This window comes from Lycium barbarum, chromosome 7 (assembly GCF_019175385.1).
Source record: "Lycium barbarum isolate Lr01 chromosome 7, ASM1917538v2, whole genome shotgun sequence".
Taxonomy (NCBI): Eukaryota; Viridiplantae; Streptophyta; class Magnoliopsida; order Solanales; family Solanaceae; genus Lycium; species Lycium barbarum.
The window spans coordinates 7242425-7265578 of NC_083343.1; the positions used below are offsets into that span (position 1 = coordinate 7242425).

A 23154-nucleotide genomic window follows, 5' to 3' on the forward strand; every position below is an offset into this window, starting at 1 on the left:
CCCCCTCCCCTTAGCAGCTTGTTTCAGAGGTTATACATGTTAGACGGTAGGCTGTGATGTAGCCTAGCTGTGGTTTTGTAATGACTCACTTTGGTGACTAATGGAAAAAATAATTTAGTTACCAAAACAAAACAAAACAAAAACAGAAATTATGGCTATGTGAGTGCAAAGTGTTGCATATATATTAATATATATATATTAATCCTTGGCGTAACTGGTAAAGTTGTTGCCATGTGACCAGGAGGTCACGGGTTCGAGCCGTGGAAACAGCCTCTTGCAGAAATGCAAGGTAAGGCTGCGTACAATAGACCCTTGTGGTCCGGCCCTTCCCCGGACCCCGCGCATAGCGGGAGCTTAATGCACCGGACTGCCCTTTTTTTATATATATATTAATTAAAAGGAAAGTGAAAAATGGAAGAATCTCATTAAATAATAACAATATCTAGATAATTAAAGGGATGAAACCTCATCATATAGTAAGAAAATCCACTACCTAGATAACTAAAGAGAAAGAAATTAAATAGTAACAACATCCATAATTAAGGGGATGAAATCTCATTATATAGTAAGAAAATTCACTATCTAGATAATTAAAGAGAAAGTCATTAAATAGTAGTGAATCATTAACACTATATAAGATAAGCATGGTGTCTCATCTTTTGCATTATCAAAAATACCTTTTGAATAGATAACAAAAAGATGGAACATTCTTCGCCTTGGTTTAAAGTTGTGTTTCTTCTGGTGTTGTTTTTCATAGGCAATGCAGGTACCATCTCTTTTGTTGTTAGGCTTTTACTTACAAATCAAGAATGATTAGCAAAAAAAATTTGTTAAGAAGTGTCATAATTTCCAATTCATTGGCTAGAACTTCTTTTTATATGGGCTTGCGGTTCAAATCTTAATGAATAATTGTGTTTGGTAACTATAGAGCATTTATTCCTTAAATGAGTCTTGCTCGATGTGAATATAAATTAATCAAATTAGTAAATTCCGAATACCAGATTGTTAAACCGAAAAAAAGATCTTTTAGGGATCATCTAAATCAATTCCACTCTATTTAGAAGATTCTCCGTGTTACAATCTTATTTACTGAACCGTCAGCTTACCGCAACTATCCTTTATTTATTTTATTCTTACTTCTATTTTTTTATTTTTATTTTTGGGTATGACAGAAGCAGCAATTTGTCAAGATTTAAGCAAGACATTCAAGGGACCATGTGTAGAACTGCCACCTGCGAAAAGGTGTACAGCTACTTGCAAAAATGAGGGTTATCAATATGGAACGTGTGATAAAAGCCAATGCTATTGTGTAAAGCCATGTCCTCCCAGTTATAAACTCTCATAAATCAATATTTGTTTTTTTCTTACTTTTCCATATTATTAAATATTTATGAGGCTTAACCAAACAGACCCACTTAGCCTCTGACCTAATGTATCCTTTGATGAGCAATTATGGAATACTATTGCGAATTTTGATACTATTTTCATCCTGTTTTTGTTACATCATTGTGGTGTCCGGGTCAATTTTCGCGTATCTCGCCCAATTTTAGTATCTTTGATTTTATTCTACCTCTGTATCTTTCTCAATTTTGTTTCCAAAGAAAGAAGGAAAAAAAGTGTGCATGATCGCGACTACTTATGGAACCCCTCGTGTTTGAGTACTATCGATAGCAACAACCCTGACTCATATGCATAGACTTAATTTAGTATTATAATTTAATAAGTTACTTTGATTACTTTATCACAAAATTGGTAATGGCTCTACACATTTATGATTGCTTATTTAAAACTATTATGTCATCATACATATTATTAGCTTAAGTTTCTTGCTTTTCCAATTAAATCAAAAAAAAAAAAAAAAAAAAAATTATGTCCGGTCAAGTCAGAGCATCCGAGCCATCAAAGGGGAACATAAATCAAGAATATTATCTTCGTTAGGTAACATATGAATATATTACATGTTAAATCAATTTTCATTAGCATGTTTGCTACGTAAGGTGGAGCTCAGCATGTCTAAAAGCACATGAGAACGTTCGTTTGCTGATATTATTACCAGTATTCGATACTGGGTCATTCATAGCATTACTATACCTTCCCTATTCATTGCGGGTTGGTTATTTGTCAGCACCGGTTTAGCTTACGATGTGTTTGGAAGCCCTCGGCCAAACGAGTAAGCTTCGTGCTGCTAGGCGAACCAGCCTGAATGCTGCACCCTAGATGGCATAAAAAGGGAATAAATAAATCAATTAAATTTCGGGATGTTTCATGAAGTGCTTCATTCGGAGTTAAACTTCCGTTGGCCAATTTCCATATTCAATTAGACAAAAGATCTCTCCCTTTCTCTTTCTAGCAAAAGTAGGAATTGTCAGTGATCGTCCCAAACGTTAAAAAACTTGAAAGGCACTTTAATTTTCTGATTACCAATGTGCATTGACAAAATCATGGGGGCATGGTCTGAAATAAACGACTCTCCATACATTGTAACAATTTGCCCCATTTGCATTTTCCCAAGGCTCTGTCTATTCAAGAAATCTCTGATGGATTGTGTGCTATAGGGGAATACAAAGCCTCGGGGGTAGATGGTTATATTGCATTGTTTTTCAATAAGGGATGGAAAGTAATCAAAAAAGAAGTCTGTGAAGCTGTCAAAGATTTATTCAACAGGAGTATGACCTATAAAGCAACTAATTGTACTACTATCACTCTGATTCCTAAGGTGCCTAGTCCAGATACAATAAAGGAGTTTTGACCTATAGCTTGTTGCACAATATAGTACAAAAAGATAGCTAAAGTACTAGCTTTCAGAATCCAAAAAATTATAGCTTCTATTATTACCAATACTTAAGCAGGATTTATTCTGAGTAGAAGGATCTCTAATAATGTGATATTAGTTCATGAATTGGTGAAAACTTATCCAAGAAAAAATGTGTCTGCTAGGTGTATGATAAAAGTGGATCTCCAAAAAGCTACGATTCTGTTGAGTGGATTTATATTGAGCAAGTGATGAAAGGTTTGGGGTTCCCAGCAAGGTTTGTCTATTGGGTTATGGAATGTGTAAAATAGTGTTAGTTCATTGTGATAAAACGGAGTTACAAATGAACCTTTTCAGGCTGCAAGAGGGTTGAGTCAGGGTGACCCAATGTCCCCGTTTCTCTTTGCAATTGCGATGGAGTATCTTAGCAGACACCTAACTGATCCCAGTTCAAAGAAAGAATTTAAACATCACCCAAAATGTTCAAAGCTGAAAATTACACATCTCAGTTGTGCGGATGATTTACTTCTTTTTTCTAGAGGTGATCCTAAAGCAGTGGGGCTTCTACATGATAGATTTGTACTCTTCACCAAAACTTCAGGGCTTCAAGCCAAAATGGCAAAGAGTGGTGCTTATTTTGGAGATGTAGATACTTCTATCAGGACAATAATCTTACAACAGTTAGGTTATTCTCAGGGCGATCTACCATTTAGATATTTGGGGATTCCATTGGCATCCAAGCAACTATCTCTAGTTCAATGGCAACCTTTAATTGAAAAAATTGTTTCAAAGTTTTCCTCTTGGACAGCCAAAACTTTATCTTATGCAGGTAGGGCACAACTTGTAAAAACGGTGTTGTTTGGAGTTCAATCATACTAGGCTCAAATTTTTATGCTACCAGCTAAGGTGCTCAAAACCATCGAAGCCTACTGTCGAAGTTATATTTGGTCTGGGGCTAATGTGATCACTAAAAGAGCCCTAATGTCATGGGAAAGAATGCGTCTACAACTGGCTGCTGGGGATTCAAGCTCACTAATCCCAAACTCTGAAATAAGGCTGCCATTGCTAAAGTCTGCGTGAATTGGGAGCATAAAGAAGACAAATTGTGGATACAATGGATTCACTCTTACTACATCAAGGGACGACAAGTGAATGACATTCCTATACCACAACAATCAAGTTGGATGGTGAGGAAAATAATCGAATCCAGGGGTTGCTTGAGTCAGATACAAGGCATACCAAAGGGAGCTACGAGCTGGATTAGGCATATTTATTTACAGCTGCTTGGGGTGCTTCAAAGGGTGGAATGGAGTTTTCTGCTAGTCGCTAACGAAGCACGACCAAAGGCCATCTTCACCCTTTGGGTGTTACTACATGGAAACTTAAATACTGCTGATAAGCTGCTCAAATAGGGATGCAATGTCAATCCCACATGTGTGATGTGCCAACAACAAGATGAATCCAAGGAGCACTTGTTTTGGGATTATCCTTATGCTGGCAGATTATGGGACAGACTTATGAGATGAATTCAGAACAGGGATGCACGATAGAGTGACTGGGATCAACATCAACAGTGGCTGCTGCGAAATACGAAAAGAAGAAGACCCCAAGCCAGACTTCTTAGGATGATCTATGCAGAATTCAACTATGCTATTTGGAATTAAATGAATACGAGAATTTTTGAGGTACAAGAATGAAATGTAGAGAGCCTAGCGAGAGAAATTGCATGTATCTGTAATATTCGAGCAACAGTAAGGGTGGGGGTCGTATTAGAAAATCTTTATTTTTAGATACATAGTCTAAAGAGGATGTCAACAAATTTGAAGTCATTTGGCGGAGATTTGGTTAGACTTGTTGGAAATAGTCTAAGGACGTTATCTACAAACTTGAAGTCATTTGGTGGAGAGTTGGACTGGTTTTGAACAAGACTTGCAATTGAAAATAGCAGAGAAATAGAAAAATCCTCTCTGTAGATAGTGACGTGTTTTAACTTTTATTCAAGGGGTTGCTCAAGTGGTAAACACCCTTCAACTCGAATCCTAAGGTTGTGGATTTGAGTGTCACTGATAAGTTGTGGATTTTAGGCTTTTTACATCCACTACTTATGCTTTTTTAGGAGTCTTTTTAGTATTATTCTATATTTCTATTAGGTTGTTGTGGGTTTTGTGAGTCAAGGGCCCGAAGGAACAAAATGGCATAATAAAAAAGGAAAATAGTTGAATATGAGATCAGTATGCAGCACCGCAAGTGTGAGTTACGGCCGCATACTAAGGACATGGAATTTCTAGAGAGGTTGCCAAACTGCAGCAGTATGCAACGTGTATGGGGTACCACAAACTCAGTTATGCGGTCACATATTCCACCTCGGAAAAACCAGTGAGTGGAGCAAAATGCTCAAGTTTGCGAAGAACATGCGGCACTGCAAACTCAACTTGCGGCCGCATGATGAAGTTCCACAAAACGGAGGATGTGGCCAGTATGCGGTCGCATACTCCTGTTGTGACGGCATACTCAGTCTCGAAGTCGTCATTTAATGCCAAACGTGTACTTTTCGTCCCCCTTCTATGAATACTAGTTCTAGGTTTTTGTGAACATTCATTGAATATTCCTTAGACAAAGTTTATTGTGTATTTTAGCATAGAGAGCATTGAATATTGGTTGTTGTGGCTATACAGAAGAATCTTTCACTTTTTGTCATCTTCTTCCATTAATCATTATAAGTTTTATGAATATTCTCCTTACCAATTTTTGTATTTAATGAAATTTAATGAAGATGAGTAGCTAAACCATTTAACTAAGGTTGTGGGACCGAATGTGTTAGTTATGTGATTAGGGTTCATATTCTAACTCTATTTTATATGTTAAAGATGTTTTCTATTAACTCTTCAAGCTTTAATGTCTTTTAATGGTTGCAAAGATTGTTTGAGCGAAAATACTCACACTTTGCTTGGAAAAGAGAGTGTAAGTTCGGAAAAGAGTTAATAGCAATAATTTGAGGTTTTTACACCCATCTAATAGCTTGAGCTAGGAATAAGAAAGCTATTTGAGACTAAATGGGTGTTCTCATGTGTAACGTTCTGAGGCTTAGAAAAGCTTAGTGATGAAATTTACTAATATGGTTGGAAGACATTTAATAAGAATTAAGTAACCCATCTATTACATCTACCCATATAAATAAGTTGATTTGATACCCAAGCACATTACTTTCCATTGGAACCACAACCTTAGTCCATTTTACCAATAGTTACATTTTATAACAACAAAGCATAGAATTAATGATCAACCTCAAAACCAATCATTATTATATGGGAATTTTACACTGTATGCCAATTATGGAAAAATATTTACTTGTTTTAGTCCATCTTTTTTTAATTACCCACCATAGCCATATTTTTCCTCTTCAGTTTTTTACTAGTCTTATACATTAGTATACACTTTTATACAAGGTTTATACATTGTCTACAGTAGATGTAGAAAGTTATATATTGTTGTATAATATTGTATACTAGTCTTATCCATTATTATACACTTTTATACAAGGTGTATACATTGTCTACAGTAGGTGTATAAAGTTGTATATTGTTGTATAAAGGTGAATATTCCAGTTGGGCCATGAAATGTTGGGCTGTAGGTTTGTAATTTAAAACATGGGCTATGAATATGTAATTTTGACCCATAAATTGTTTATAAGTGAAATTTTCCCTTATTGTATTCCCCTTTCCCTTGAAATATAGACTAATAATCGAGCGTTATACTTAGAAAGTATATTTCTTCATTGTATTTTCTGTGGGATTCGACCCAACCTTGTTGGGTTCTATATTTGACAAGACCGCTTACTCCTAATATTAAAAGTATAATTTGAGCGTATCAGTCACCGGGGGAGCAAAAATGGGGAGTTTTGGGGGAGTGGTATAAAACAAAAAAAAAAATCTGGCTGTGGGTGCAAAGTGTTGCATTATGCGCTACATTTTTTGAGGGGCAACATAAAAAAAGTAAAAATGGAAGAACTGGGGTACCCAATATAAACTAGAAATGTAAAAAATTGCTTCACCTTATGTCGATTTCAACAATATCCAGAAATAGGGATGAAATCTCATTAAATAGTAACAATATCTAGATAATTAAAGGGATAAAATCTCAGTAAACATTTTCTCTCAATTTACGTGGTAATGTTCGGTTTTTAAGAGTCAAATCTTTAATTTTGAAGGTGAATTCGGACATATTTTTAAGTTTTTTAAAAATAAAATTTGCATATTTAAAAAACTACATAAAAAGTATTAAAATTTACAATAGTTAACAATTCAATGTACCATGTCTACAATTTGAAGTCATTTGAATTTGGTTAGACTTTTTGGAAATGAAAAAATTGCACGATTTTCCCTTTAAATGGCTGGTCTTTAAATTTTATCCTTCAATGGTTGGTCTTTATTTTTGGCTTTAAAATCGAACTCCTGCCTAGGAGGGCAGAAGTTCTTTAAGGGCGCGGGGCATAACTTGTGAAATTTTATGATGCGAAAATATAAACTATGTTCCTCGAAAAGGTTACTTATAGGAAAAAATTAAAGACCAACACAAATTAGGACGTAAGTGCCAATGACCCATTGGAAATAGTCTAAGTAGGTTGACTATAAAAATTTTAGTGAGCGACGTGTTACAAACTTTTATAGAAGGTCGACATTATGTATATATGTCTATAAATACTATATAGTAATGTATAAAGGTGTATAAATATTCACAAAAAATATTAGATATGCGGATATAGCTGAAATTATGGCTATGTGAGTGCAAAGTGTTGCATTAGGCTGTATACTTTTTTGTTTTTTATTAGAAAGGAAAGTGAAAAATGGAAGAATCTCATTATATAGTAACAATAGCTAGATAATTAAATGGAAGAAATCTCATTATATGGTAAGAAAATCAACTATCTAGATAACTAAAGAGAAATTCATTAAATAGTAACAATATCCACAATTAAAGGGATGAAATCTCATTATATAGTAAGAAAATTCACTATCTAGATAATTAAAGAGAAAGTCATTAAATAGTAGTGAATCATTAACACTATATAAGATGAGCATGGTGTCTCATCCTTTTCATTATCAAAAATACTTTTTGAATATATAACAAAAAAGATGGAACATTCATCACCTTTATTTAAAGTTGTCTTTCTTCTGGTGCTGTTTTTCATAGGCAATGCAGGTACCATCTCTTTCATGTTAGGCTTTTACTTATAAATCAAGAATGATAAGCAAAAAAAATCTGCTAAGAAGTGTCATAAATTCTAATGCATTGGCAAGGCTTAGGGCACCACTCATTTATTTATTTTGTATTTCTTTCTTAAAACAATCACTAAATCAACTATATCAGAAATCAAAACTAGTTGATATTAGTTATGAACATAGCATCACGGGATACGGTGGAATGCATGAAATCGCTCAAATCTCTCTATCCTTAATTAAAGATCTCATGAGATGCGAATATAAATTAGTCAAATCAATAAATTCTGAATACCAGATTGTTAAATCGAAAAAAAAAAAAAAAGATCTTTTATGAATCATCTATATCAATTCCACTCTATTTAGAAGATTCTCCATGTTACGATCTTATCTACTGAACCATCAGCTTACTACAACTATCCTTTATTTATTTTATTTTATTCTTACTTCTATTTTTTCTTTTGCTTTTTGGGTATGACAGAGGCAGCAATTTGTCAAGATTTAAGCAAGACATTCAAGGGACCATGTGTAGAACCGCCACCTGCTGAAAAGTGTACAGCAGCTTGCAAAAATGAGGGTTATCAATATGGAACGTGCGATAAAAGCCAATGCTATTGCGTAAAGCCATGTCCTCCTAGTTATAAACTCTCATAAATCAATATTTGTTTTTCTTACTTTTTAATATTATTAAATATTTATGAGGCTTAACTAAATAGACCTACTTAGCCTCTGACCCAATGTATCCTTTGATGATCAATTATGGAATATTATTGGGAATTTTGATACGATGTTCAACCTCCTTTTGTTACACAAATGTGGTGTCCGGATCAATTTTCGCGTATTTCAACTGACTTTACTAACTTTGACTATATTCTACCTCTTTATCATTATGATAATTTTGTTTCGAAGAATGAAGGGAAAAAGTGTGCATAATCTCAACTACATATATATGGGGACCCTCATCTTTGAGTACAACCGATAGCAACAGCCCAAATATAGATGGATAGACTGAAATCAGGGGTCTAAACTCTTGAATAGATTGCTCATAGAAAGGAGCTTGCTCCGAGATTTGACTCTCTCCGTGTAGGAGTTCAGGAAGGCATGTCGAATAATATAATACTATACTAAAAGTGGGAATAGAAAGGAGCTTGCTCTGAGATTTGACTCTCTCCGTGTAGGAGTTCAGGAAGACATGTCGAATAATATAATACTATACTAAAAGTGGGAACCCTCTAAGTGTAAAATTATATTACCAAAATGCTCATAAAATATTGAATAACATTATTATATATCCTTTAAACTCAATTACATTTAATTCCCAAAAAAAATCTTATAATAAAAGGCGAGCAATGTAAATAGAAAAAAGAATACAAAATAGTAAATATACCACTTTGGATACAAGAAAGTGGATATCGTTGTATTAACCCAAATTAATTAATTCTTAGTGATGCTTAGAGTTTGCAATAGTGAAAGATAGATCTCTAAACACACTGGCCTGCTTGATTAAAAAGAGTAGCAAATGAAAACAATCAGGCATGTCTATTTAAAAAGAGTTGAAAATCATAGTTAAGTTTATTATCTATACAATTTATCGTATTGTTTATTTTTTTCCAAGACAGACCAAGGAAATTTCTAAGCCAATTTCCTTGTTCCATTCCGATTATTTAATTTTACACATCACACCATGTAGTTGCTAGCTCATAAAACTAATGGAAAGAAATAAAATTAATCAGCGGAAAGAAATCTTCATGCAAGGAAGCACACAACAATGTGAAAATAATCGCAAAATATGTTAATACTGCATAAATCAAAATTGGCATAATTATAGATCATCGTGTGACTAGTTAACTATTTGATAGTTTATGGTTATTCAAAATTGTGTACTAAATGAGCCGGGATACACGTGACCAAAACTAGCATACATAAAAAAGGACAACTCAATTTTTGCTCATGTCAGTGGAGGTTACCAATAGCATCCTTGACTCTTTTTTGATAACCAAGAAACTCTCCTGACACACAATTCAAAACTCGATGAATTATTAGCTCATCCCACATTACTTCACTTATTTATCAGGTTTTTAGCTCATCCCACATTACTTCACTTATTTATCAGGTTTTTCTTCAAACCCTTGACATGCGCACTAACCCACACATACCACTATGCTCTTATCACTAGACCAAAACCCTGAATGCCTTGAATCTATGAAGACTAATTGATTTTGAGGAATTGTGCATGAGAGAAGGTTACTGGACCATATCTCAACCCAATCTCATCACTAAGACTAGCAATAGAAAAGGAGATTAGTGAGGAGGGGATAAAGCTATAGCCTCATACAAGGGTTAACATAGTTTAAGTCCATATGTGCTGAATTTAAAATATTGGAAGATTTTGTCTCAGAAGCAAAGAGTAACAGATAAACCCCCGTCAGTTTCACTAAAGATGCTGTTTTTTTTTTACTCCATTCACATGTATGACTACCATAAAGGATATCCCCCTTTATGGTATAAGTATACTAAAAAACAGATGTAGCATACATTTCGTTTGTAACTTGTACGAAGAAAACAAAAAACCAAAAATCGAAATCAGGAAAAACTTGGTATATTCCCCTTGAGAAAAATGTGTCAACCCCTCCTCAGGCATGCAGTTCGGTAGTAGAAAGAAAACCAACTTCACACTGAATGGTGCAGCTGGTCATGAATCGTGCAAGCAAAAATAGCGCGCCCACTTCAAATTCGTTAGCATTTACGAAGAACTCATATCACACACAGATCAATTTTGCTTTTCTTTCATCCACTCTACAAAATTATCCAAAATTACAGGCCATGCTTGGTCAGTATCGTAGTTTTCAAGGTCTGGAAAGCTAATCTGCAAAAGATTAATAATGACAGCCACCAAAAGAAAGACCAGTGGTTAGATTCATGGCAAAATTCAAAGATTACTTAAGAAGCCTAATGTTAGTGTTTTCCCAAGGCACAAATAGAATGTAATGGAGCCAAAAATTGAGTGAAGGGGTTCAATAAAATGTAAAAATGCCGCAACCAAGATATGAACCTATGTCAAGGAGATTCAATAGTTTATATAAACATATATACAAGAAAATTATTATTTCTACCCTTTTTCCACAGTGCAATTTTCCGGCTAAGGGGATTCAATGGAACCACCTTCACCAAGAGGTACCACTACCGGTGCTCCCGTATGTGTCTGACCATAGTGCAAAAAATTGTTGATAGAAACAAAAGAAGAAGGATCCAGAAAGGTAAATGAAGTCTTTATTTCCGCTAAATTAGCTTGTGTAGGCGAGAAGCGGGCAATATAGAATAAAATTATTTGTACGGTCCTTAATGTTTGGGATAAGTTGGAATTTCGTCCTATTCCTCTAATTACATAGTTTGAGATTGGTGTTTACACAGTGTCTTGGCCCGTTGTAGGCCAAATCAACAGTGCCTTAGGTCATGGCAGCCAAAACAAATTGCAATTCTGGTGAAACATAAACTACAATTTGATAGAGCCTAAGTGCAAAACTGGAAGAAGAATGTCATAATGAGTACTGATTAAAAAAAAAAGGTAGAGAATCCTACAAAAATGAAAATAGGAAAAGAGAGGAAGACATGGAGCATCCTTTAACCAAATTGAAAAAACACACACAAACAGAAACAGAGAGAAAAAAATAACATCACAACTTCGGAAAATATTAAGGGCCATAAACGGACCCGGTTATGAAAAAGCATAACCAGCACAACTACAAGCCTAACTGGCATTTTTATCTGTTGTCATTGAAGAAAACAACCAGAGCATCAAAGTATGCTAGAAGGAACTATACAACAACAACAACTATGCCTCAGTTCAAAGAAGTTGGCGTGGGCTATATGAGCTCTCAATAACCATATTTCCTCATTTTTAAATTTATCTCAGGTCAACAAAAATATTTCCTTCTAAGCTAGAAGGAACTATACAGCAAAATAGTTTACCTCTTGGCAAAATCGTAGAAAATTTGTCCATTGATCCATGTTGATAACCTTATAATCAGTTTGATTCTAGTATGAAGGAAAAGACAGAGAATCAGTGCTGTCAAATAAAATAAGAATTCAAAATTAAAGACTAATTTTCCTAAAAATATAAAAGCCTAAGCACTAGGGTCCTTCAGGCAATTATATGAAGAGTTAAGCCACTGAACCTAGGCATTTTTCATTATCTGTGGCACAAACTATACATATTCAGAACATATAAGTGAGTACCTTGAGAAACTCACTAAACGAGTCAACCTGAGCCCGGAATTGGGGCCCCAGAACAAGATCAATCAGTAGACAAATGCTCTCGATGTCCACACACTTCTGCTTATCCTCTGAGAAAGACAAACTAGGCAAATGTTAGTAATGGATTAGCTTTTAATGTGGCATAACATTGAATAAAATATGAAACCTACTAGGCTACATGTTTGTCTCTCAAGAGAAATTTACCGGTAAGACAGTAACGAAAAGCGTAGGAATAGAAGTCCTCAAAATTTTCAGGCATCATGACCTAAATATGCAAATAATCATTAGAATCTTGCAAGCATCCCACCTAAGTTACTAATGAGAGCTGACAACAACATACCTCTGCTTCCAATTTTGGCAGGGCTTTTTTCAATTTGTTAACAGTATCAACCTGGAGATCTTTTAAGCCTCTTCGCCATTCATCCTGACAATTGGAAAAGATATTCCCGACACACAGAGGCCCTAGATTAGTCACTCAGGAAGAATAAGCAAATTATAGACAATCGAAAAAGGACCAAACGCTGGACAATTCCAACGATACAGCATCCGTATGAATACATAACGAAAAGGAAACACATTGAAATGGTTTATACTCAAAAGGAAGCTGAAAAACTAAATAGCAGTATCTTACCTGAGTAAAATATCCCTGCTTTTCGGCTTTCATTTTCCTGATCCATGTGAATAGTAAGAGTAATATATTACAGACACACAATATTTCGTCAAATAAATTATTGATCACGGAGCCACATATTGGCAGCAAATGGCTTACCAAGCGAGCATCAAAATTCTGACATTTGTATGATCTACTCCAAGATCTGAGCATAGTGCCTCAATCCCCTCTGGACTGTATGAACAAAAATAAACAGAAACTCAATGAAGATTCCAAAATCCTTTACTTTTAAATGATTAATTAAGAGATAGTGATGACACAATCTATACCTCTGATACCATAGTTTCATCAATTGTTATCACATCTCAGATCAATGCTAGGTTTAAAGAATTAAAACTCTAAGATTATACTGACACTTCAATAGAAGGAAAGACCTACATGACACAACAACAACAACATACCCAGTGTAATCCCACAAGTGGGCTCTGGGGAATTACAAAAGTTTTAGCTATTGCTTCCATCAAAACAGTTCTTTTAAGCATTAGTATCAATAGCAATAGCATGGACGTAAATGGTATAGCAACTTGGTAGAAAGCTTTGTAAAATCCAAAGTATTTTATTATAGTTTTATGCTAGTATTAACCCATTCGCATGAAACAAATGGACATTCTCAGGAACCCTATAACGCACTGCCTAGCCACTTAAATATGGTGGCATTCGCTCAACTTTCCAGTAGCAGAAGAAATAAAAAACTCCTGTACAACTAACAAAGATATCTGCACAGAAGGACAATGTTTAACCATGTACTTAGCAAAGTACTTAAGACCTTGGAGATCATCATATATCCACTGTTCAGCTAGGTAAATCGTGGATCAAAACAATCAGCATAGGTGCAATTAGGTTGTTAAAGTAGAAAATCTTGGGAAGATAACTTGTAGAATTGCTATATATATATATATATATCCCTTAGATCACATAGTCCATGACAAGAAACACACAAACAATTGAAAAAAGGAACTCACTCGATCATGCCTAGCAACTTATTGGCATACTTCTGGAAAAGATTATCGACAGAGATGCCGAGCTTCGTTGTCTTGCCTGAAGCTGAATAGAACAATGAATTTGTCAGGCTGAAGGCAAAGTAAAATATAATTGTAACACGTTGACCGTACTAAGAAAGAAGAGAAAATAAATTAAAAGAAAATTACAAACATCCAGCTAGAAGAAATATCTTTCAGGGAAAGAAAAAGAATTTTAAAGTTGAATCACCACATGTTACAACATTCATGATCTTCGACATAGTTGAAAAAGTTTCATTTTAAAAAATGAGCAGAAGTTGGATAAGAACTTACATTAAGATAGAATTCATGCTTATTGCAAATAGAAGTTGAAACAAATTGAAACCAAACTCCAGGGTGGGACATCCAGAACATTTATATTCAACATGTTTATACATAACGAAAGAATTTGAGACTACTTAAGCATGATAAATCTCGCTTCAAATATAGAGTTAGAACAATGATCAGAAAACAGTGTACAGAAGTACTGACAGTAAATAAATCAACTTTCCCCGCCTTGGTTTAGAAAAGGCAGTTTACTTATAGCTCATTAGCTTCTCACAACAATGGTATATTTGGATATCGTTAACCTCAAACAAGCTACAACAACTCGAACAAAAGAATATTGATCCACATTATGTCCTCGAACATTTTAATTTACCTAATTTCAAATTTTATTCAAACTAGGCATTAAGAAAATCAATGCAGGTTGAATCTTATCCTTCCTTCGGAAATTACAATCACAATATACATGATGCACATACATTTCTAAGATTAGCAAGAAATTTCAACAACCCCTTGATATAGATCAATTTCTTTTTAATGACCGAGAAATTCATCTGGAGCCGACCTTTGGTGTCAATTAGTCAACTAAGAATCAAATTCCAAACTGGTTGCAGCCAGCTCTATGGATCCTCTATATCCATTCACTTAATCCCAAACTAGTTGGAGTCAGCTCCATGAATCCTGTCTATTGATTCCAATCCATCCGGTCCCTTCCATTCCAAAATCCGTAAACACCCACTTGATATAAATGCAAGTTAAAAATATTTAACCCCAAATCGTAAAACTTACCCGCGCCCGTTAAGTGATATGCACATTTATTTAATCTTTCATACACAAATTTATCATGTTAAGTGATATGCATTCTCAATTTAGTTTTAAGTGTTAAGGTTAAACTGCTCGATATTTGTAACACCTGGTGGGGGTAAGTATTTACCTTCCCAACTTCATCAAAAAATATTTACCTTCCCAAACACCCACTCAAAATCAAGATAAAATCCATCTTATTGAAACAAATCTTGATATTCAAACCAGTTGGGTCGGATATCCGAATCCTCTATATCTATCCCACTCTCTCCGATATACATAAATTCCCACTTGATATCAATACAACAACAAAAAATTTGGTACCCAAATCCCCATTCGACTATCAAGAAACAAGATAAAACCCAACTCGTTAAACAAAGTTACAAGACGCCTCAAAAAGAGCTTTCATCTTATTAAAACGAATCTTGATATTCAAACTAGATTGGTCAGCTATACGAATCCTCTATATCTGTTCCACTCAATTGGGACTCGTTTTCCATTACAGATAAATACCCACTTGATATTACTGCAACAAAAAAAACAAAAAAATGAGTACCCAAATCCCCATTCGAGAATCAACAAACAAGATAAACCCCAACTCGTTAAACAAAATTTGAACTTCAAAGACGACCCAAAAAAGAGCTCTATCTGGACTCGTTCCATTCCACTATAGATGAATACCCACTTGATATTAATGCAACAACACAAAAATACTTATTCTTTTTTCAAAAAAAAAAAAATGGTGTCGGTGCTAGCTTGCGCGTACTTCGACTAATTCTAAGTGATTTGAAATTGAGACCCCGTAATTGTTTATTCACTTTATTGACCACTAAGCCAACACCCTCAGAGTGTAAATTAATTTTCCTTTTTCTTGGTACCCAAAATCCCCAAATACCCATTCAGAGAACCAAGAAACAAGATAAATCCCAACTCATTAACCAAGATCTTGAACTTCAAAAATGCCCCAAAAAGAGCTTTCATCAGTAAGAAATAAACCCCCCCAAAAAAACACTTCTGATAAACAGTAGCAACAACTATTCTCATGGACCCCAACACATTTAAAACAAAATTTGAACTTCAAAGACACCCCAAAAAGAACCTTCATCAGTAAGAAATAAACCCCACAAAAAAAAAATAACACTTACAATGAACAGTAGCAACAACAACTAATCTCATGGATAAGATATATCACAAAGAAAACAGGGAAAAAAATTATTTAATAAATACCCTAAAAGTGGTGTAGGTGCTAGCTTGCACACACCTCAACTAATTCTACGAGATTTGAACTTAAAACCTCATGGTGCAAATTAATTATTCTTTTCTTTTCTTTTTTTTTATAGCAAGGGAACCCGCAGCCGCTACCCTTTGGACAAAGGTGCGCACAGGATAAACCTCGCTCCTGTGTAATAAATGACCCGCACTAGGCAAGCCATGTACGACGAGCTCAACCCAGAAGGCAAAATCCCGTACTTTCGTCGGGAGGGGGTTTCGAACAAATTAATTATTCTTTTTCTTGATACCCAAATCCCCATTTGAAAATCAAGAAACAAGATAAACCCCAACTCATTATACAAAATTTGAACTTCAAAAGATACATAAAAAAAATAGCTTTCATCAATAAGAAATAAACCCACAAAAAAAAAAATGAACAGTAGCAACATTATTAAACCAAATCTTGATATTCAAACTATTTTGATCAGCTATATGAATCCTCTTTATCAATTCCACTATATAAAAGCCCACTTTGATATATATATATATATCACAAAAGAAAAAGTAAAAAAAAAAAATTACCAGCGTTAACAGAGTCAGTTCTTGAAGATTTAGCAGAAGTGGATTTAGGTGAGTCAGATTTTCTCTTTGATGCACGAGGCATTATTACTGCTTTGTATGATTTGGAAAAGAGAGGGGTTTGGGGAGGTTTGTAACGTGTAGAGAATGTTCAATATATAGATGTAATAGGCGTGAGGTGTGGGGGTGCATGGGGTGGTAAGTAGGGGTGGGGGGAAAAGAGAAGGTCCCACCCACAGTATAAAAACTTACCAAAGTGGCAAAGAGTATGAAGTTTGGTGAAAAAAGAAAATTATAAGAAGTAAAAATGTACACAAGTACAACTTGATGTGCTAAAAGTGTTTATGTGCTTTTTTATTTTTTATTTTTGGTTTACATATTCGGTGTCTAAAAGCAAAGGTAAGACGGTGCGAACAATCTATTCTTCTCAGACGCCATTTTTTGAAATTATACTAGTATGTTGTTGTTGTTTCAACATAATTAGGGGTGAGGTGGATAGTGGGGGAGGGGGGGTTAGTTAGGCAATGTCTATTGGGATTAGAGGTGGGCATAGTTTGGGCCAACCCAATATCTGAATTTTTTGGATATATAGTTTGGATTTTTTTATTATGGATTGGACTTCAAATATTATTTTTAAAATTTTTGGAGTTCGGATTGGATATTGGATTTAGTACTTGGATTTTCGGAAATCCAAAAATTTGAAATTTCTATACTTTATATTTAGCCTTACTCATATTATGTATGTCCAATACTAATTAGTCCTAAGGTCCAGTATAATATTAAGTCTAATATAAAATTTTCTATTAAATTAAATATAATATAGCTTGCAAAGCTGGGGTTTGCTTCACTACTTTAAGAATAAGGCAGCTGTTACACCTCTCGTTGTATTGCAAGGAGATTTTGGCTTAATTGGTGGTGTGTACCTTTGGTCCGGTAATCCGCACCAGAGTTTTGGACATGAGATATTTTTCCTTGTATATGTACAGAAGTATAAGTTTGCATTCTTGACATTACGAGGGAATTAAAAGTGAAACGAATCGAATCGGAGCAAAGCGGAGCAGTTCAGAAAAAACTGCTGAAACTAGTCAGCGTCGACGGCCCAAAAGACGACCGTCGACATGTCGACGAGCCGTCGTCTGGCACCGTCGACAAGGTTCTGCACTCAGATATCTCAGGCGGCAATTCAATGGGGCATGTCGACGAACCGTCGACCCTACTTGTCGACCCGCGGATCTAGAACTTTCCAGCCCTGGTTATAAATATAAGATTCCACGTTTTTATCCCATTATTTTTTCCAAAAACAGATCCTACATCTCTCTAGAACTCTTCAAAACCCTCCCTCTATTTCTACAACAAAAACTATACTAAGAAACCAAGATCAAAAGCCAAGATTAAGGGATTCATATACTAAGAAGACTATTAGGGTTTATGAAGGTTAAGAATTTCGTTGGTATACAAGTGGGGGATTTCATCCTAATGGAGTAGATTGACTCAAGGCTTATTCCCAAGTGATTAAGGTGAGTTCTATGTTTATTTCATGTTATTAAAAGTATTGAGGGGTTGAAAGACATGGATTATGGAAGGGAGGGGAATATGGAGTGCAAATATGAAAATAGTAATATTCTTAAATCATAGCTTTTGATATGTAATGAGATAAAATCTTCCTATGAATAGTATTAAAGATATTGTAGAGGCATTGTATGAAGATGGATACTGTATGGTGCCATAGCTAGGGTTATGAAGGATTTTGATAGGGAATGTTGAGGATTTAATAATGTCTAGCTTGATGAAGCTATTAATTAAATAATGTGGGTGTTGCTAATGATGTCGGGAGTTGTTTGTTACGTGGAAGAAGTCATCGAAATAAAGGAGATGTTACCCAATTTTCGTTAGCTTAAGCATGTTTTCGATTATCTAATTTTAGTACGAACTCTCTTAAATGTAGAAACGTGAATATTGGAGGGAAGCGTTCAAGTGATAAAGTTAGCAAAACGTAAAGGTATGTAAGGCTAGTCCCTTCATTTCTAAGGCATGATTCCTATGATATTATTTTCCTTTCTCCATGACTCCCTTACATTCCGGGAACTATGAGTCAATGTTGATAAAGAGCTTCTTATGAGATAGAGATGAGAGATATGTCATGAATATGATAATGATGACGATGAGTCTAAGCCTAGAGATCCTAAAGCTTATGATATGATATTTCCATGAAACTAATGATCCTTGTACGATTCTTTGATGTTATTCATTATTGCTAGACCCACCTTATGATGCTAGTTCCTTCAAGGTGAGGTATGATGAATATGATTACTCCATAATGGAATCGGGGGTTCTCGACCTTACGTCACCCCGATATAGTTATAGATTATCTTTGAATTCTAATGCACGCTTATGATAAGTTTATGATGAGTATATGATGATACGATTCCACCATGCCTAGATGGCCGGACATGTCACTGCGAAGGCGGGTTGCATATGATTACACCGTGCCTAGAGGGCCGGACATGACACCACTAATGGGCGGCGTGCGATGGTTAACCGGACGCGGGTTAACGATGACGGTATATATGATATGTATGACATGTGTTTTCTTTTAAAGGTTAAGCAAGTTATATCCTCATCTCATGTTTTATGATTTCTTTACGATGTTAATATTATTCATGCCTTACATACTTAGTACAATGTTCGTACTGACGTCCTTTCTTTTTGGACGTTGTGTTCATGCCCACAGGTAGACAGGGAGGTGACCCAGATTCATAGGAGCTGATCAGCGGACTTACAAGAGCACTCCATTATTCCGGAGGTGCTACTTTTGATATATTATTTTGTGTAATCATTTGGGCACGACGGGGTCCTGTCCCGTCCTTATGTCTAGTACTCTAGTAGAGGCTCGTAGATACGTACGTGTGGGTAGCAGATGTCCCACGATGACTACATTGTACTTTTGTATATCATTTTTGTAACAGTGAGGGCTTATGTATATAGATATGTGTTGCTTTGGAGGTTATATATATGTTCAGGTTGAGTATAATGATTAGCCTAATGAGAGGTGCTCGGTAATCAGCTCCGGGTACCCGTCATGGCCCCTTAGTCGGGTCGTGACAAAAGTGGTATCAGAGCAGTTCCGTCATAGGGTGTGTCTACGAGCCGTGTCAAGTAGAGTCTTGTTTATGGGTGTGAAGCGCGCCACACTTATAAGCAGGAGGCTGCGGGGCATCTAGGAAAAATGACCATCTTTCTTCTTATTAGATCATGCCATAGAGTCAGGTTATAAGATTTTCTCCTCCCTAATTGTGCGTTATGATTTCAGTGATGCCGCCAAAGAGATAATGTAGAACTTAACTATGTGACTTGATACCTTTTGGTTTAGTGGTAACAATTCTTTGCTGTATTCACATATTTGGTTTCACGTTATGCTAAGACCTGTAACTCGTAACCGGAGCACATGAATTTCATTCCTAATAAGCCAGCCTTAAAGGCTCAAAGCAAAACAGAAAATTCGAAATATCCAAATCGATTAATCCAAAACCGAACTTAAAAAATCCAATCCAATCTGAGCTTATTTGGATTTTAATTTCTTCAAACAAAAACCAAAATTTTCATATCCAATCTGACGACCCGAACGCCCACTCCTAATTGGGATTTGGAGAAAAGAGAAGGTTCCACTCATAGTTTAAAACTTACCAAAGTGGCAAAGAGTATGAAGTTTGGTGAAAGAAGAAAATTATGAGAAACTGTTACCATTATAAAAAAAAAAAAAATGAGAAGTCAAAATGTACACAAGTACAACCTAATGTGCTAAATGTGTTAATCATTTTTTTCTTTTAAGTTTTTTCCCTTTTTTTTTTTTTAAATTTGCTCAAGCGTTTATGTGTATTTTTATTTTTAGTTTACGTATTCAGTAGAGGTAAGATTGTGCGTACACTATATCCTCCCCATACCTCATTTTATGAGACTATACTCGTATATTGTTGTTGGCACGACATATAAATGCATAGGGTGGGGTGATGAGGGGTGAGGTGGGGTGATCATGGGGGGCGGGGGGAAAGGCGGTTAGGCGGTGCCCATTGGGATGTGGAGAAAAGAGAAGGTTCCACCCACAGTATAATACTTACCAAAGAGGCAAGAGTGAAGTTTGGTGAAAAAAGAAAATTATCAGAAATGAAAATGTACCAAAGTACAACTTGATGTGCTAAATGTGTGAACCATATTTCTTTTACTTAAAATTTTATCAAGTCTTTATTGTTTTACTTTTTTTGGCTTCCGTATTTGGTGTCTGTCACCACCCCGATTAATTCAAATTCGTGTCACGTAAGACACATTTAAAGAAAAGAACCCCTTGTTAAGAGTCAGCTTGGTAGAGTGTATAAGAATAATATCGAATAGGTTATATTTGTAATGTTGAAATTAGTTATACTTCGCACTATTTCTTATCAACTATTTTGGTTTATTGTATTAAAAATAGCATGCATTGCATTATCAAGAATATACTGGCGTTAGTTGTACATAGGTGAGATTTGTAGCCAAACATTGTGCTAAAATTTAGTAGCAGCATTATTTTACGTAATGCACCCCACCAAACAACCCTAAGAGTGTCTCGATTTCCAAGATTCTGCCTGAGACCTCTTCTGAAGTCTTTATAAGTAACAATAATTGCTAGTTGCTACTATTAAGGAGTAAAGTTATGAGCATCAGAGTACCACATTGCGTGTGACAAGAATTAAACCCCCTTTATCGTAGGCAAAATATGTAATATATTACTTTGAACTAGAAATTTGTTACTTATTAGGAGTGCATTTGGCTTGCTGAATCTTCTTGTTTTTCCAGATAAACTGAAACCATTTTGCTTTTCAATATACATAATAACACAAGCTTTCAAATCTCCTTTTTTCGGTCTATGATAGCATCTACCATGTTCGAGGTCTCTCGAGTCTCATGTTGTACTAATTTATGTATTTTAGGATATAACGAATAGCATAACTAAATAATAGTATGAGCTTCTATAGTTGTGATAACACGTAATGGGCAGCACTTTGTTGGTGTAATTTTGCTTTCCCTTATTGTCTATAAAGGGGATTGAAGCGCTAATTAAAAGACAGGAGAACACTCATTTCCGAAGTTGCTAGGTAATTTTAATGTGTTCTTTTTACATAAATTGTTTTCAAATTTCTCATCTTTAGCTGGTCAAAATGTTTCGAAAAACTATTTCTCTAGAAAAACAAGTTCTTTGGAAAATAAGAACATGACTTCCGTGGTGCAAGTATGAAAAAGAGTTCTATAAGTGACGTTTTAACGATGATTATCTCTCCCTCGCCCTTGCCCCTGCCCCCTGCCTCTACACCCCTCCTCGCCTTCCACTTCCCACCCGAGCACCCCCCAACCTCCATTCCCCTATACCTGCAACTCACCCACACCCCTCTAACCCCCCCCCCCCCTTCCACCTACACTCAATTCGTTTCCAACCTCGTGCCAAAATTTTATGTAAAAATGTTTTTGAAATAATATTTTTTGAAGACATGAAATTCATTTCTATGAGACTAATGTTCCATAAAGTCAAGCATTATATGTACATTCATCTAAAACCCTTGAATCATTCACTTTGAAAAAAGGGATTTAAACAATCTTTAGCTAAATAATTTACTTCTCAGAAAAGTATGAAGATAAATGAAAGATTATTTTCTCGTTTATTTTCATCGATACAAAATAACACAAGCTTTTACTTAAGTATTTACTAGTGATGCTCTATCCTTTACATCTTTTAGCTGTCAATGAGCTCGTTAAATACCAAATTAACCTCACTCGAGGGCCTCGTCTCCCATCTTTGCATCCAAATAAAGTGGAATTGTTTTGTTTTAAGCTTCGAAATTATTGTTGTATGAACCCCTAATAAACCAAAAAAGTAATTATAACAAAGGAAAATAAAAAAGAAACATGTTCAAAATCGTCTTTGATGCCCATTTTGTAAAAATGGCACGGGCTAGTTGCTTTTTGGACGGACTCCTTGAAAATTTTTTTTTGAAAATTTGTCAAAAAAGTAAGCACTTCTTATGTGAAAATACCATGACTGTGTCGTGGATTTCGAACTAAAACAAGTAAAACCATGATTTTTGAAATCAAGAACATTGTCATCGATTTCCAACTTAAAACAAAAAAAATAAAAAATCGATGATAATGTCCTGGATTTCGTCTAGAATAGTATAATGGAGTTTTATTGTCATGGAAATGCATGAAGATGTTGAGATGGATGTGTGGGCATACTAGAAGAGATAATAAGAATAGAAATGAGGATATCGGGGACTAACGCAGTTGCCTTCTCCTCGCCCTCCGCCCCCCGAAAAACCCATTTTCCATCTTCTTCCTCAAAAGGTAACCCGACCCTCCCGT

General features: G+C 35.3%; 2 protein-coding genes and 2 long non-coding RNA genes across 5 annotated transcripts; 3 read left to right on the forward strand and 1 right to left on the reverse strand.

Moving 5' to 3' along the window:
* Window positions 1-661: 661 nt before the first annotated feature.
* LOC132602102 (uncharacterized) lies at window positions 662-1478 on the forward strand. The gene is made up of 2 exons (XR_009567597.1): window positions 662-766; window positions 1173-1478. It is a non-coding gene; the product is annotated as an uncharacterized LOC132602102 (long non-coding RNA).
* Window positions 1479-3166: 1688 nt separating this feature from the next.
* Window positions 3167-3832, forward strand: LOC132601225 (uncharacterized). Its single transcript, XM_060314330.1, has 2 exons — window positions 3167-3581; window positions 3654-3832. Exons 1-2 carry the CDS (start codon window positions 3167-3169, stop codon window positions 3830-3832), a joined length of 594 nt encoding a protein of 197 aa, XP_060170313.1.
* Window positions 3833-7833: 4001 nt separating this feature from the next.
* Window positions 7834-8751, forward strand: LOC132602101 (uncharacterized). The gene is made up of 2 exons (XR_009567596.1): window positions 7834-7951; window positions 8450-8751. It is a non-coding gene; the product is annotated as an uncharacterized LOC132602101 (long non-coding RNA).
* Window positions 8752-10376: 1625 nt separating this feature from the next.
* LOC132603046 (uncharacterized) lies at window positions 10377-16932 on the reverse strand. 2 transcript variants are annotated; one of them, XM_060315907.1, is made up of 9 exons: window positions 16774-16932; window positions 13855-13936; window positions 12992-13066; window positions 12854-12890; window positions 12563-12646; window positions 12427-12487; window positions 12205-12311; window positions 11938-12003; window positions 10377-10764 (listed from the first exon to the last, which is right to left on the reverse strand). In XM_060315907.1, exons 1-9 carry the CDS (start codon window positions 16853-16855, stop codon window positions 10756-10758), a joined length of 603 nt encoding a protein of 200 aa, XP_060171890.1. In that variant the 5' UTR covers window positions 16856-16932; the 3' UTR covers window positions 10377-10755. The 2 variants fall into 2 exon arrangements, with proteins under 2 accessions (XP_060171890.1, XP_060171889.1); XM_060315906.1 differs by having other exon boundaries at window positions 10377-10834.
* Between the last annotated feature and the right edge of the window lie 6222 nt (window positions 16933-23154).

Excerpts from the sequence above, each read along its gene's own strand:
- LOC132603046 (XM_060315906.1), bottom strand. The coding sequence starts at position 16,855 with ATGCCTCGTGCATCAAAGAGAAAATCTGACTCACCTAAATCCACTTCT. Across the intron at positions 12,891-12,991 it reads AGAATTTTGATGCTCGCTTG|GAAAATGAAAGCCGAAAAGC; the intron begins GTAAGCCATTTG and ends CACATGGATCAG. Across the intron at positions 10,835-11,937 it reads TTCTACGATTTTGCCAAGAG|ATTAGCTTTCCAGACCTTGA; the intron begins GTAAACTATTTT and ends AATCTTTTGCAG.
- LOC132601225 (XM_060314330.1), top strand. The coding sequence starts at position 3,167 with ATGGAGTATCTTAGCAGACACCTAACTGATCCCAGTTCAAAGAAAGAA. Across the intron at positions 3,582-3,653 it reads CAAAACTTTATCTTATGCAG|CTAAGGTGCTCAAAACCATC; the intron begins GTAGGGCACAAC and ends TTATGCTACCAG.